Here is a 13,256-nt window from a genome sequence, read left to right as displayed (position 1 = left end):
GGGAGAGACCGCGGGGAGGGGAGAGACCATGGCGGGGGGAAGAGACTACAGGGAGGGGAGAGATCGGGGGGGGTGGGGGGGGGGGGAAGGGTGCCTGGGGGGGGTGGAGAGACTGCGGGGAGGGGAGTGACCATGGGAGGAGGGGAAAGACCGGGGGAGAGGGGGGAGAGACCGCGAGAGGGGTGAGACCGTGGTGAGGGGAGAGACTGGGGTCGGGGGGTGGGGGGGTGAGGGGAAGAGACCACAAGGTGAGGGGAAGGAGGGAGTTAGCGGGGAGGGTGAGATCACGGGGAGGGGAGAGATCACGAGGTGGGGAGGGCGAAGGAGTTAGCGGGGAGGGTGAGACTTCGGGAAGGGGGAGGGGAGAGACTGCGGGGAGGGGGGAGGGGAGAGACGGCGAGGGGGGGAAGGAGAGGCCACGAAGGGGGAGGATAGACCGCGGGGGGGAGGGGGGGAAAGAGAGAGGCTGCGAGAGGGGGTAGAAGAGACCGCGGTGGAGGGGGGGGGGCGGAGAGACCGCGAGGGGCGGGGGAGAGACTGCAAGGGGGGAGAGGAGAGATGGCGGGGAGGGGAGAGACCGCGAGCTGGGGGGTGGGGAGAGACGGCGGGGAGAGAAGAGACCGTGAAGGGGGGAGGGGGAAGAGACCGCTGGGAGAGGAGAGACTGCAGGAGGGCGGTTGGAGGGAGAGCAAGGGAGAGAGGGAGAGAGCGCAGTAGGTTTGCTTGAGTGGCCAGTGGGAAGCACTCCTGCTCCTCCTGGCCCACAAGCTGTACTGGAAAAGCACTTACCTGGTGGAGCTGGCAGTTCCTGCTCTCCTTTTGCTGCCAGGTTTCCCAAGCTCCGGGAAACCCATACTGGTTGCATTAAATTCAATAGCTCCCAAAATCTGAAGCACACAGCATCATTTAAATATTATAATTACCAACCTACTTTTCCAGAGCAGGTTACTCAGCCGACCCCAAAAGTGTTACGGTAGGTGTCGCCCACGGTGCTATCAAATGGAACTTACTCACCAATAACCTGCTCACTGATGCTCAATTTAGGTTCGACCAAAACTACTTGACTCCAGCCCTCATTATAGCATTAGCCCAAACATGGACACAAGAGCTGAATTCCAGGGAATGAGGGGAGAGTGACTGCTGTGTCATCAAAGCAGTACTTGAGTGAGGCACCAAGGAGCCTAGTAAAACTGAAGTCACTGGGGATCAGGTGAAACTCTTTAATGGCTGGAGTCATACCTGGCAATAAGGAAGATGGCTGTGGGCTAAATGAAGCTGTGTGGCATGAGTGTCTCCTATAGGGGACAAGAGGTGGGGGAAAAAATCACTTTGGCTAAAATGAAAGTTATGAAAAAGCTGAGCTGCATTTGGCTCGCTTATTCCTTCCTCTGCAACCTGCCTGTTTCAGTTGATCGCCTTTCTTCGTGAACAACGAATGTAATCTTCTAGGATTATGTCACTTTTGTCAAATGCGAGCCATTTCTACCATATTGACACAAAGGTGAAGCTAATCACACTGACAGCCAAACAACCGAATACTCAGTGCAGCAGCCACAGGAAACGACAAGAGAAATGCAGCAGGTAAATCAATCTGTCATCTTTTTCTAATGCCCATGCTTCAAATTTCTCAATGGTTCAATCATTCTAAATACTGTACTGTATGTTACAGAATTGAAATATTTCCAGTCAATAGCTGCTTACTCACTATTCAAAGGAATCACCGTTAATTTACAAACCTGAATGGCAATGGTCAGAGATGTAACTTTGAAATGCTGCTCCACGGCCTTTGCAACTTTCTGGCTGGTCTGAAACAAGTCTGTCACCTCCTCTGGTTGTAGATCTTGAAAACGTTCTGCTGGTCTGATTGGACACACTAACACATCTTTATTGTGCGTAGTCAAGGAAACATACCGAGAGAAAAATCCTAATTTCAACAATATCTTCGATCGCAAGGATAATAAACTACATCAGCAGCAAAAATGCACAGTATTGAACAATCTTTTCTTTAATATATCATCTGTGAAAAATATATTTATTTTCTGTAAGCTTCTAAAGTCGAATCAGAGAAATGCATGTCACCACATATTTCAGTGCTCCGGTAGAGCAGTTTGTTAGTTTTCTGATGGTTGCTCTTCAAACAAAAAAAAATATTTAAAGAAAATTAAGGTGTTTGTCCCAAGAAGAACAAAAAAATCCTGAAAACTCTCCTGCATTGGGCTTTCCTTTCATCAAATCTCTTTCCTATCAGTGGAATTTATCGCAGTGTTTGACTTTAAACTGTTAGTTTGAATGTGAGGCTTTCAGGTTAAGTTCCCAATCAGAAACATGTGCTGGAATTTCCAGCAGCAATGTTACAGTTGGTAAAACCCAATTTTCATAATCCTTAACCTGTACTTTGAAGTTTATTGCTGAAATTATATAGTTGGTCATGCTGAATGTGCTAATCCACTGACTGCCACTTTAAACTGAAGAGATAATGCTTGGATTGATAACACTAAATTTGCATCAAGTTCTACAACTGCATTTCAATTCATGTCATGTGATTCAATAACCAGAGCCGTGCACCAGTTGAGGTCCACCACGACACTGAAAATGGATTAAAATTGACCCACAGACTCTAATTGTACACTTTGTATGTAATACATGATGGAATATATTTGCAGATAATTAGACATCTTGGGATTCAGCTGATGAGCCACTCCATCTTCACTCCTGCAGTTTATGACAATATCTGAACCGTAACATAATTGGCTACCATGTAACACAATTCAGTTTACGTCTTATCCTCTATGGAATGGTTATATTAATAATCATTCTCATTATGTGATGACCTACAATCTTTGTCTGCTTCCTTTATTTACCTTAGATCCATTACAATCCCAAATGCTAAACTTCAGACTACTTGCAGAGAGAAACAGAATTAACATTTCAGGTCGACGATCGTTTGTCAGAACTGGAAAAAGTTAGCGATGTAACAGATTTTAAACAGGTGCAGAAGCAGGGAAAGGGGAGGAGGCGAGGAAAGAGGAGGTCTGTATAAGGCAAGAAAGATTAAATTACAAAAGGGATTATAGTACAAAGCAAAAGGGACAAGTGAAGAAACAAAAGATGAGTCCAGAAGAGGTGTAAATGGGAATGGCAGAAACATCAACAGCTGAAATGTGAAAAAATAGGGGTAGAGTTACGGTCTGAAATTGTTGAACTCGATCTAATCGAAAGATGAGGTGCTCTTTTTTTTAAATTCATTCCGGGATATGAGCATTGCTAGCAAGGCCAGCATTTATTGCCCATCACTAATTGCCCTTGAGAAGGCGATGGTGAGCCGCCTTCTTGAACCACTGCATCCGTGTGGTGACGGTACTCCCACAGTGCTGTTAGGGAGGGAGTTCCAGGATTTTGATCCAGTGGCGATGAAGAAACGGTGATATATTTCCAAGTCAGGATGGTGTGTAACTTGAAGGGCAACTTTCAGGTGATGGTGCTCCCATGCGTCTGCTCTCCTTGTCCTTGTAGGTGGTAGAGGTCGGGGGTTTAGGAGGTGCTGCCGAAGAAGCTGTGGTGAGTTGCTGCAGTGCATTTTATAGATAGTACACACTGCAGCCAGGGTACACCGGTGGTGGAAGGAGTGAATGTTTAAGGTGGTGGATAGGGTGTCAATCAAGTGGGCTGCTTTGTCCTGGATGGTGTCGAGCTTCTTAAGTGTTGTTGGAGCTGCACTCATTCAGGCAAGTGGAGAGTATTCCATCACACTCCTGACTTGTGCCTTGTAGATGGTGGAAAGGCTTTGGGGAGTCAGGAGGTGAGACACTTGCCGCAGAATACCCAGCCTCTGACCTGCTCTTGTTGCCATAATGTTTATGTGGCTGGTCTAGTTAAGTTTCTGGTCAATCGTGATCTCTAGAATGTTGATGGTGGGGGATTTGGCGATGGTAATGCCGTTGAATATCAAGAGGGAGGTGGTTACACTCTCGTTTGTTGGAGATGGTCATTACCTGGTACTTATGTGGCGCAAATATAACCTGCCACTTATCAGCCTGCTTCATTTTCTGAGGAGTTGCGAATGGAACTGAACACTGTACAATCATCAGCGAACATCCCCACTTCTGACCTTATGATGGAGGGAAGGTCATTGATGAAGCAGCTGAAGATGGTTGGGCCTAGGATGCTGCCCTGAGGAACTCCTGCAGTGATGACCTGAGGCTGGGATGATTGACCTCCAACAACCACAACCATCTTCCTTTGTGATAAGTATGACTCCAGCCAGTGGAGACATTTCCCCCTGATTCCCATTGAATTCAATTTTACTAGGGTTCCTTGATGCCACACTTGGTCAAATGCTGCCTTGATGTCAAGGGCAGTCACTCTCACCTCACCTCTGGAATTTAGCTCTTTTGTCCATGTTTGGATCAAGGCTATAATGAAGTCTGGAGCTCAGTAGTCCTGGTGGAAACGAAACTGAGCATTAGTGAACAGGTTATTGGTGAATAAGTGCCACTTGATAGCACTGTCGACGGCACCTTCCATCAATTTGCTGATGATTGAGAGTAGACTGATGGGGCGGTAATTGGCTGGATTGGATTTGTCCTACTTTTTGTGAATAGGACATACCCGGGCAGTTTTCCACGTTGTCGGGTAGACACCAATGTTGTAGCTGTACTGGAACAGCTTGACTAGAGGCGCAGCTAGTTCTGGAGCACAAGTCTTCAGCACAACAGCCGGGATGTTGTCGGGGACAATAGTATTTGCTGTATCCTGTGTGTTCAGCTACTTCCTGATATCACGTGGAATGAATCGAATTGGCTGAGGATTGGCTTCTGTGATGGTGGAGACCTCAGGAGGAGGCCAATATCGTGATCCCCACGATCAACCACTCAACACTTCTGGCTGAAGATGGTTGCAAACGCTTCAGCCTTGTCTTTTGCACTTGCATGCTGGGCTCTACCCTCATTGAGGATGGGGATATTCATGGAGCTTCCTCCCATTAGTTGTTCAATTGTGCACCACCATTCATAATTGGATGTGGCAGGACTGCAGAGCTTTGATCTGATCCGTTGATTGTGGAATCGCTTACCTCTGTTTATAGCATGCTGCTTCCACTGCTAAGCATGCATGTAATCCTGTGTTGCAGTTTTCCCAGTCTGGTACCTCGAGCTTACGTTGAGCTTTGTTGGAATAGTGTAATAGGCCAAGGACTGAGAGGTCAGAGTGGGAATGGAGCGGAGAATTAAAGTGACAAGCGACCGGAAGCTCGGGGTCACACTTACGGCCCACCTATCACTTTAATTCTCCGCTCCACTCCCACTCTGACCACTCAGTCCTTGGGCTCTTACATTGTTCCAACGAAGTCAATGCAAGCTCGAGGAGTAGCATCTCATCTTTCAATGAGGCACTTTACAGTACTCTGAACTCAACATCCAGTTCAACAATGTCAGACCATAACCTCTGCCCCTATTTTTTCACATGGTAGCTGTTTCTGCCATTCCCATTTCTACCTCTTCCAGACTCATCGTTTGTTTTTTACCAACTCATTTTGCTTTGTACTATAATCCCATTTGTCATTTAATCTTTCCTGCCTTTCACCCTATCACAGACCTTCCCTTTTTTCTTTCCTCTCCTCCCCCTTTTCCCTGCCTCCGTACCTGCTTAAAATCTGTTGTCGGGTAGACACCAATGTTGTAGCTGTACTGGAACAGCTTGACTAGAGGCGCAGCTAGTTCTGGAGCACAAGTCTTCAGCACAACAGCCGGGATGTTGTCGGGGACAATAGTATTTGCTGTATCCTGTGTGTTCAGCTACTTCCTGATATCACGTGGAATGAATCGAATTGGCTGAGGATTGGCTTCTGTGATGGTGGGAACACGGGGACAACACCAGTGTCCCTGACGACTACATGTGCGGGAAGTGTGTCCACCTCCGGCTCCTGACGGTCCGCGTTGCGGAGTTGGAGCTGAGGGTGGATTCACTCTGGAGCATCCACGATGCTGAGAATGACGTGAGTATCACGTGTAGCGAGTTGGTCTTACCGCAGGAGAAGGGTCCACAGCCAGCGAGGGAATGGAAGACCAGCAGGAAGAGTAGTGCAAGGAAGGTAGTGCAGGGGTCCCCTGTGGTCATCCCACTGCAAAACAGATACACTGCTTTGAGTGCTGTTGAGGGGGATGACTCATCAGGAGAGGGCAGCAGCAGCCAAGTTCATGGCACCGTGGCTGGCTCTGTTGCACAGGAGGGCAGGAAAAAGAGTGGGCGAGCGATAGTGATAGGGGATTCAATTGTAAGGGGAATAGATAGGCATTTCTGCGGCCGCAACCGAGACTCCAGGATGGTATGTTGCCTCCCTGGTGCAAGGGTCAAGGATGTCTCGGAGCGGGTGCAGGACATTCTAAAAAGGGAGGGAGAACAGCCAGTTGTCGTGGTGCACGTTGGTACCAATGACATAGGTAAAAAAAGGGATGAGTTCCTACGAAATGAATTTAAGGAGCTAGGAGCTAAATTAAAAAGTAGGACCTCAAAAGTAGTAATCTCGGGATTGCTACCAGTGCCACGTGCTAGTCAGAGTAGGAATCGCAGGATAGCTCAGATGAATACGTGGCTTGAGCAATGGTGCAGCAGGGAGGGATTCAAATTCCTGGGGCATTGGAACCGGTTCTGGGGGAGGTGGGACCAGTACAATCCGGATGGTCTGCACCTGGGCAGAATCGGAACCAATGTCCTCGGGGGAGTGTTTGCTAGTGCTGTTGGGGAGGAGTTAAACTAATATGGCAGGGGGATGGGAACCAATGCAGGGAGATAGAGGGAAACAAAAAGGAGGCAAAAACAAAAGACAGAAAGGAGATGAGGAAAAGTGGAGGGCAGAGAAACCCAAGGCAAAGAACAAAAAGGGCCATTGTACAGCAAAATTCTAAAAGGACAGAGGGTGTTAAAAAAACAAGCCTGAAGGCTTTGTGTCTTAATGCAAGGAGTATCCGCAATAAGGTGGATGAATTAACTGTGCAAATAGATGTTAACAAATATGATGTGATTGGGATTACGGAGACGTGGCTCCAGGATGATCAGGGCTGGGAACTCAACATCCAGGGGTATTCAACATTCAGGAAGGATAGAATAAAAGGAAAAGGAGGTGGGGTAGCATTGCTGGTTAAGGAGGAGATTAAGGCAATAGTTAGGAAGGACATTAGCTTGGATGATGTGGAATCTATATGGGTAGAGCTGCAGAACACCAAAGGGCAAAAAACATTAGTGGGAGTTGTGTACAGACCTCCAAACAGTAGTAGTGATGTTGGGGAGGGAATCAAACATGAAATTAGGGGTGCGTGCAATAAAGGTGCAGCAGTTATAATGGGTGACTTTAATATGCACATAGATTGGGCTAACCAAACTGGAAGCAATACGGTGGAGGAGGATTTCCTGGAGTGCATAAGGGATGGTTTTTTAGACCAATATGTCGAGGAACCAACTAGGGGGGAGGCCATCTTAGACTGGGTGTTATGTAATGAGAGAGGATTAATTAGCAATCTCGTTGTGCGAGGCCCCTTGGGGAAGAGTGACCATAATATGGTGGAATTCTGCATTGGGATGGAGAATGAAACAGTTAATTCAGAGACCATGGTCCAGAACTTAAAGAAGGCTAACTTTGAAGGTATGAGGCGTGAATTGGCTGGGATGGATTGGCGAATGATACTTAAGGGGTTGACTGTGGATGGGCAATGGCAGACATTTAGAGACCGTATGGATGAACTACAACAATTGTACATTCCTGTCTGGCATAAAAATAAAAAAGGGAAGGTGGCTCAACCGTGGCTATCAAGGGAAATCAGGGATAGTATTAAAGCCAAGGAAGTGGCATACAAATTGGCCAGAAATAGCAGCGAACCCGGGGACTGGGAGAAATTTAGAACTCAGCAGAGGAGGACAAAGGGTTTGATTAGGGCAGGGAAAATGGAGTATGAGAAGAAGCTTGCAGGGAACATTAAGACGGATTGCAAAAGTTTCCATAGATATGTAAAGAGAAAAAGGTTAGTAAAGACAAACGTAGGTCCCCTGCAGTCAGAATCAGGGGAAGTCATAACGGGGAACAAAGAAATGGCGGACCAATTGAACAAGTACTTTGGTTCGGTATTCACGAAGGAGGACACGAACAACCTTCCGGTTATAAAAGGGGTCGGGGGGTCTAGTAAGGAGGAGGAACTGAGGGAAATCCTTATTAGCCGGGAAATTGTGTTGGGGAAATTGATGGGATTGAAGGCCGATAAATCCCCAGGGCCTGATGGACTGCATCCCAGAGTACTTAAGGAGGTGGCCTTGGAAATAGTGGATGCGTTGACAGTCATTTTCCAACATTCCATTGACTCTGGATCAGTTCCTATGGAGTGGAGGGTAGCCAATGTAACCCCACTTTTTAAAAAAGGAGGGAGAGAGAAAACAGGGAATTATAGACCGGTCAGCCTGACATCGGTAGTGGGTAAAATGATGGAATCAATTATTAAGGATGTCATAGCAGTGCATTTGGAAAGAGGTGACATGATAGGTCCAAGTCAGCATGGATTTGTGAAAGGGAAATCATGCTTGACAAATCTTCTGGAATTTTTTGAGGATGTTTCCAGTAGAGTGGATAAGGGAGAACCAGTTGATGTGGTATATTTGGACTTTCAGAAGGCGTTCGACAAGGTCCCACACAAGAGATTGATGTGCAAAGTTAGAGCACATGGGATTGGGGGTAGTGTACTGACATGGATTGAGAACTGGTTGTCAGACAGGAAGCAAAGAGTAGGAGTAAATGGGTACTTTTCAGAATGGCAGGCAGTGACTAGTGGGGTACCGCAAGGTTCTGTGCTGGGGCCCCAGCTGTTTACACTGTACATTAATGATTTAGATGAGGGGATTAAATGTAGTATCTCCAAATTTGCGGATGACACTAAGTTGGGTGGCAGTGTGAGCTGCGAGGAGGATGCTGCGAGGCTGCAGAGCGACTTGGATAGGTTCGGTGAGTGGGCAAATGCATGGCAGATAAAGTATAATGTGGATAAATGTGAGGTTATCCACTTTGGTGGTAAAAACAGAGAGACAGACTATTATCTGAATGGTGACAGATTAGGAAAAGGGGAGGTGCAAAGAGACCTGGGTCTCATGGTACATCAGTCATTGAAGGTTGGCATGCAGGTGCAGCAGGCGGTTAAGAAAGCAAATGGCATGTTGGCCTTCATAGCAAGGGGATTTGAGTACAGGGGCAGGGAGGTGTTGCTACAGTTGTACAGGGCATTGGTGAGGCCACACCTGGAGTATTGTGTACAGTTTTGGTCTCCTAACCTAAGGAAGGACATTCTTGCTATTGAAGGAGTGCAGCGAAGGTTCACCAGACTGATTCCCGGGATGGCGGGACTGACCTATCAAGAAAGACTGGATCAACTGGGCTTGTATTCACTGGAGTTCAGAAGAATGAGAGGGGACCTCATAGAAACATTTAAAATTCTGACGGGGTTAGACAGGTTAGATGCAGGAAGAATGTTCCCAATGTTGGGGAAGTCCAGAACCAGAGGTCACAGTCTAAGGATAAGGGGTAAGCCATTTAGTACCGAGATGCGGAGGAACTTCTTCACCCAGAGAGTGGTGAACCTGTGGAATTCTCTACCACAGAAAGTTGTTGAGGCCAATTCACTAAATATATTCAAAAAGGAGTTAGATGAGGTCCTTACTACTAGGGGGATCAAGGGGTATGGCGAGAAAGCAGGAATGGGGTACTGAAGTTGAATGTTCAGCCATGAACTCATTGAATGGCGGTGCAGGCTAGAAGGGCCGAATGGCCTACTCCTGCACCTATTTTCTATGTTTCTATGTTTCTATGTTTCTATGTTTCTATGTTGCATCTCCAACTTTTTCTAGTTCTGACGAAATGTTAACTCTGTTTCTCTCTCCAGCGTACTCTGTTTCTATTTCAGATTTCCAGCATCCGCAGTATTTTGCATTTGTGTTGGAGCACATATCGTTAAGTCATTATTCCGGCAACATTTGGCTGAAAATTTTGCTTCCTATTTAAAATGTGGCACATTGAAAAGGAAATAACCAAACTAATCGCTCAATCCCTCTCTCTGGTGTTTTGTTTGTAAGTCTGATATTGTGAGGAATTTTTTGAATGCATTCACTGTTTTCAGCTGGAGTCTTCACAGCACAAAATCTTTATGAATTTGTATTGAGATGTTCATGAAATGCCGTTGTAACACATATAAATGAAAGTCAAGTCATCTCTGACTCAGTTACAATCTGCCGCACAAGCAACCAAACTAATTAAGCATGAACAATTTTTGACAATGTTTCTAAATAATGATATTCAATTGAATCTACACCGAACAAATGTTTCTTACTCTGCCTTTACTTATAAACATTTCAAGCAGTAGAAGATAAGGATCGTGGAATTCATTTTGGATTGTTGTAGTGAAGAGCTAGCACAGGCATGATGGACTGACCAGCCTCCTTGTGTGCTACAAACTTCTATGGCTTTATAATGTTTTTTATTTGATCTGTTCTATGCTCTTGATCTCTTTGAATCATATATCAAATCTCTACCTCACTTTATTTTTCTGCAAGTCCTTTTCATGTTTTTTCCCTGTTTTCTGGATACCTACAAGTACAAAAGTGGAAATGATGTGAAAATAAGATATTTTGGTGCATGCACTCGTTTTGCTTTCACTCTTTATCTCTCTTCTATTTTTCCTCTATTGGCTTTTCTCCTGTCCTTTAGCATCAAACAACACTTGTACTGCAATAGGCCAGCAAACTGTAAGATGTGGTTTGGTACTGTAAATGTTGGTATTAATAGGCACAGTTAAATCTATAAAGTTGGAAAAGTCAAAGACACTGAAGCAAGCCAAGTAAGCAAAGCGACAGAAATTATAGACTCATCAATTCTATTTTATTTATTGAGAGTCTTGTTCGTGCTGACTGATTCCATATTCAAAGTATAGTATACACAGAGGCTCAAATAACCTTCAGTCTGCTTTCAACAAGTACGTGACAAACATCCACCAATTATCCAAAAGGCTATTAAATAGAACCCATCAGCAGTGGACCACATCGGACACAATTGCATTGATGCATGACAAGGACTACAGTAAAGGCAGGAAAGCTAACAGCAATATTTTCTTGTGCAGATATTGTGTACATCACAATTAGATTACCTCACCAATCAAAAAATCACAAAACAGCCCTAATCCCTTGCTGTCCCCCACTGCTGAAATCACCAGAAAGAGGAACAGTGTAACATGCCGGTTGTAATGCACTCTGGAAACGAGAATACACTAAAATCAGCCCACCTAGTCCCACAATGAACACTACAGTTTTTTTTAAAGGACTAAGAAAAACTAGAATAGAAATCTGTATAATTTGGTGGTTTCTGTTCGTATCTGCTGCAAGCCAGATTTGGGTTTTTAATTCTATCAGCCAGAATCGTCTGCAAGAACATAGCTTGTGACACCGCCCCAACATTTTACAGTACAGTCTAGGATGAAGTGCACATGTGCAGTAACATTTTTAAATGTTTGAGGCTCCATATAACTGTCCAGAATTTATGGACTTGGGAGCAGAAAATTGAAGAATGACTCAGTATGTCCAACATACTATCAAGGCAACAATTTGAATGGTGAGAATTGTACAGCTGTACTATTTTTGTTCCCGTAGAATCAGAAATCTGTCCACATATTTTTAGAATTATTCAAATAATTTTGTAGTTTCTAGTCTTTTCTAGTTAACAATCATATAGTGACTCAGCAAATTATACTTCGAGATTGCCATAACTTATAATGTCAAGCTTGAGGGGCTGAATGACGTACTCCTGCTCCTACTCTAATGTTCCAACTCATGATCCACCATTGGCGATCGTGTCTTCAGCTACCTAGGCTATGGAATTACCTCCCTAAACCTCTCTACCTTTCATTCCTCTTTTAAGATGCTCCTTATCTCGTTTACCAAGCTTTTAGTCATCTGCCCTAATATCTATTTATGTGGCTCAGTGTCAAATTTTGTTTGATAACTTTCCAGTGAAGTGCCTTGACACATTTTACCACGTTAAAGGCGCTATATAAATGCAATCTGTGCTGTTGTTGCTGCTTCGCTATTTGAACTGGCTCTATAAGAACAATTGTTCTGTAAATAAAACCACAAACATTATTGAACAGTAGTTGGCTGAAGCAGATGTTTAATTCTGCTTCCAATGTGTCACAATAAACATTTCTATACAGGAACCATATTCATGAACTCATTGAATGGCGGTGCAGGCTCGAAGGGCCGAATGGCCTACTCCTGCACCTATTTTCTTTGTTTCTATGACTTTTCAGAGAACTGGCAAGAAATTATGAATTCTCTAGATTCTAATCTAAGTTATCAAAATGGAAACTATTAATGTGAAGGAAATCTTTTTGCCCACAAATGAAGTGCATGACTACGAATAACTAAGATACAGTTCATGAGATACATGGGGCAAAATAGTACATGTAATTGTCAGCTTAGGTTAGTACGTAGAACTCTTGCCTCTTGAGTCAGGGTGTTGTAGATTGAAGCCCCACTACAAGACATGAATATATAACTTAAGCTGACACTTAAGTGCCATACTGAGGAGGTGCTACAGAAGAGGCACTGTCTTCCGGAAGAAATTTTAAACCAGTTTGAATAGATATAAAAGATCCAATGGTGCTATTTGTAGAAGAGTGGAGAGTTCTCCCAGCGTCTAGGTCATGTCCCTCCTTCAACCTGCACCAGGCCCACAGCAATGTGATTGACTCTTAACTGCCCTCTGAAATGGCTTAGCAAGCCATTCAGTTGCACACAACCGCTATAAAAAATAAGAATAAAACCTGATGGACCACCCCACATCGACCTAAACACCGGATTCAGCCACGACAATGGCACACCCAGACCAGTCAGCCCCGCAAAGTCCTCCTCACAAACATCTGGGGACTTGTGCCAAAATTGGAAGAGCTGTCCCATAGACTAGTCAAGCAACTGCCTGACATAGTCATACTCACCGAATCATACCTTACAGCCAATGTCCCTGCCACCGGCAGGACAGATCCACCAGAGGTGGAGGCACAGTGGTACACAGTTGGGAGGGAGTGGCCCTGGGAGTCCTCAACATTGACTCTGGATCCCATGAAGTCTAATGGCATTGGGTCAAACATGAGCAAGGAAACCTCCTGCTGATTATCACCTATCGCCCTCCCTGAGCGAATGAATCAGTACCTCTTGGAAGCAGCACTGAGCATAGCAAGGGC

The 13,256-nt window shown here is 45.1% G+C and overlaps 1 protein-coding gene across 11 annotated transcripts in view; it reads right to left on the bottom strand.

Annotated features, from left to right (window-relative positions):
- The window catches only part of LOC139276702 (bis(5'-adenosyl)-triphosphatase-like), a 1,572,769-nt gene that overhangs the window by 495,949 nt on the left and 1,063,564 nt on the right, over window positions 1–13,256 (bottom strand). For all 11 annotated transcript variants that reach the window (XM_070894677.1, XM_070894670.1, XM_070894668.1 and 8 more), the window contains one exon: window positions 1,737–1,882. In XM_070894677.1, coding sequence (XP_070750778.1) covers window positions 1,737–1,882 — 146 coding nt within the window. The remainder of the gene's footprint in view (window positions 1–1,736; window positions 1,883–13,256) is intronic.

Source organism: Pristiophorus japonicus, chromosome 12, assembly GCF_044704955.1.
Source record: "Pristiophorus japonicus isolate sPriJap1 chromosome 12, sPriJap1.hap1, whole genome shotgun sequence".
Classification (NCBI taxonomy): Eukaryota; Metazoa; Chordata; class Chondrichthyes; family Pristiophoridae; genus Pristiophorus; species Pristiophorus japonicus.
This window is presented reverse-complemented; position numbering and strand designations above follow the sequence as displayed.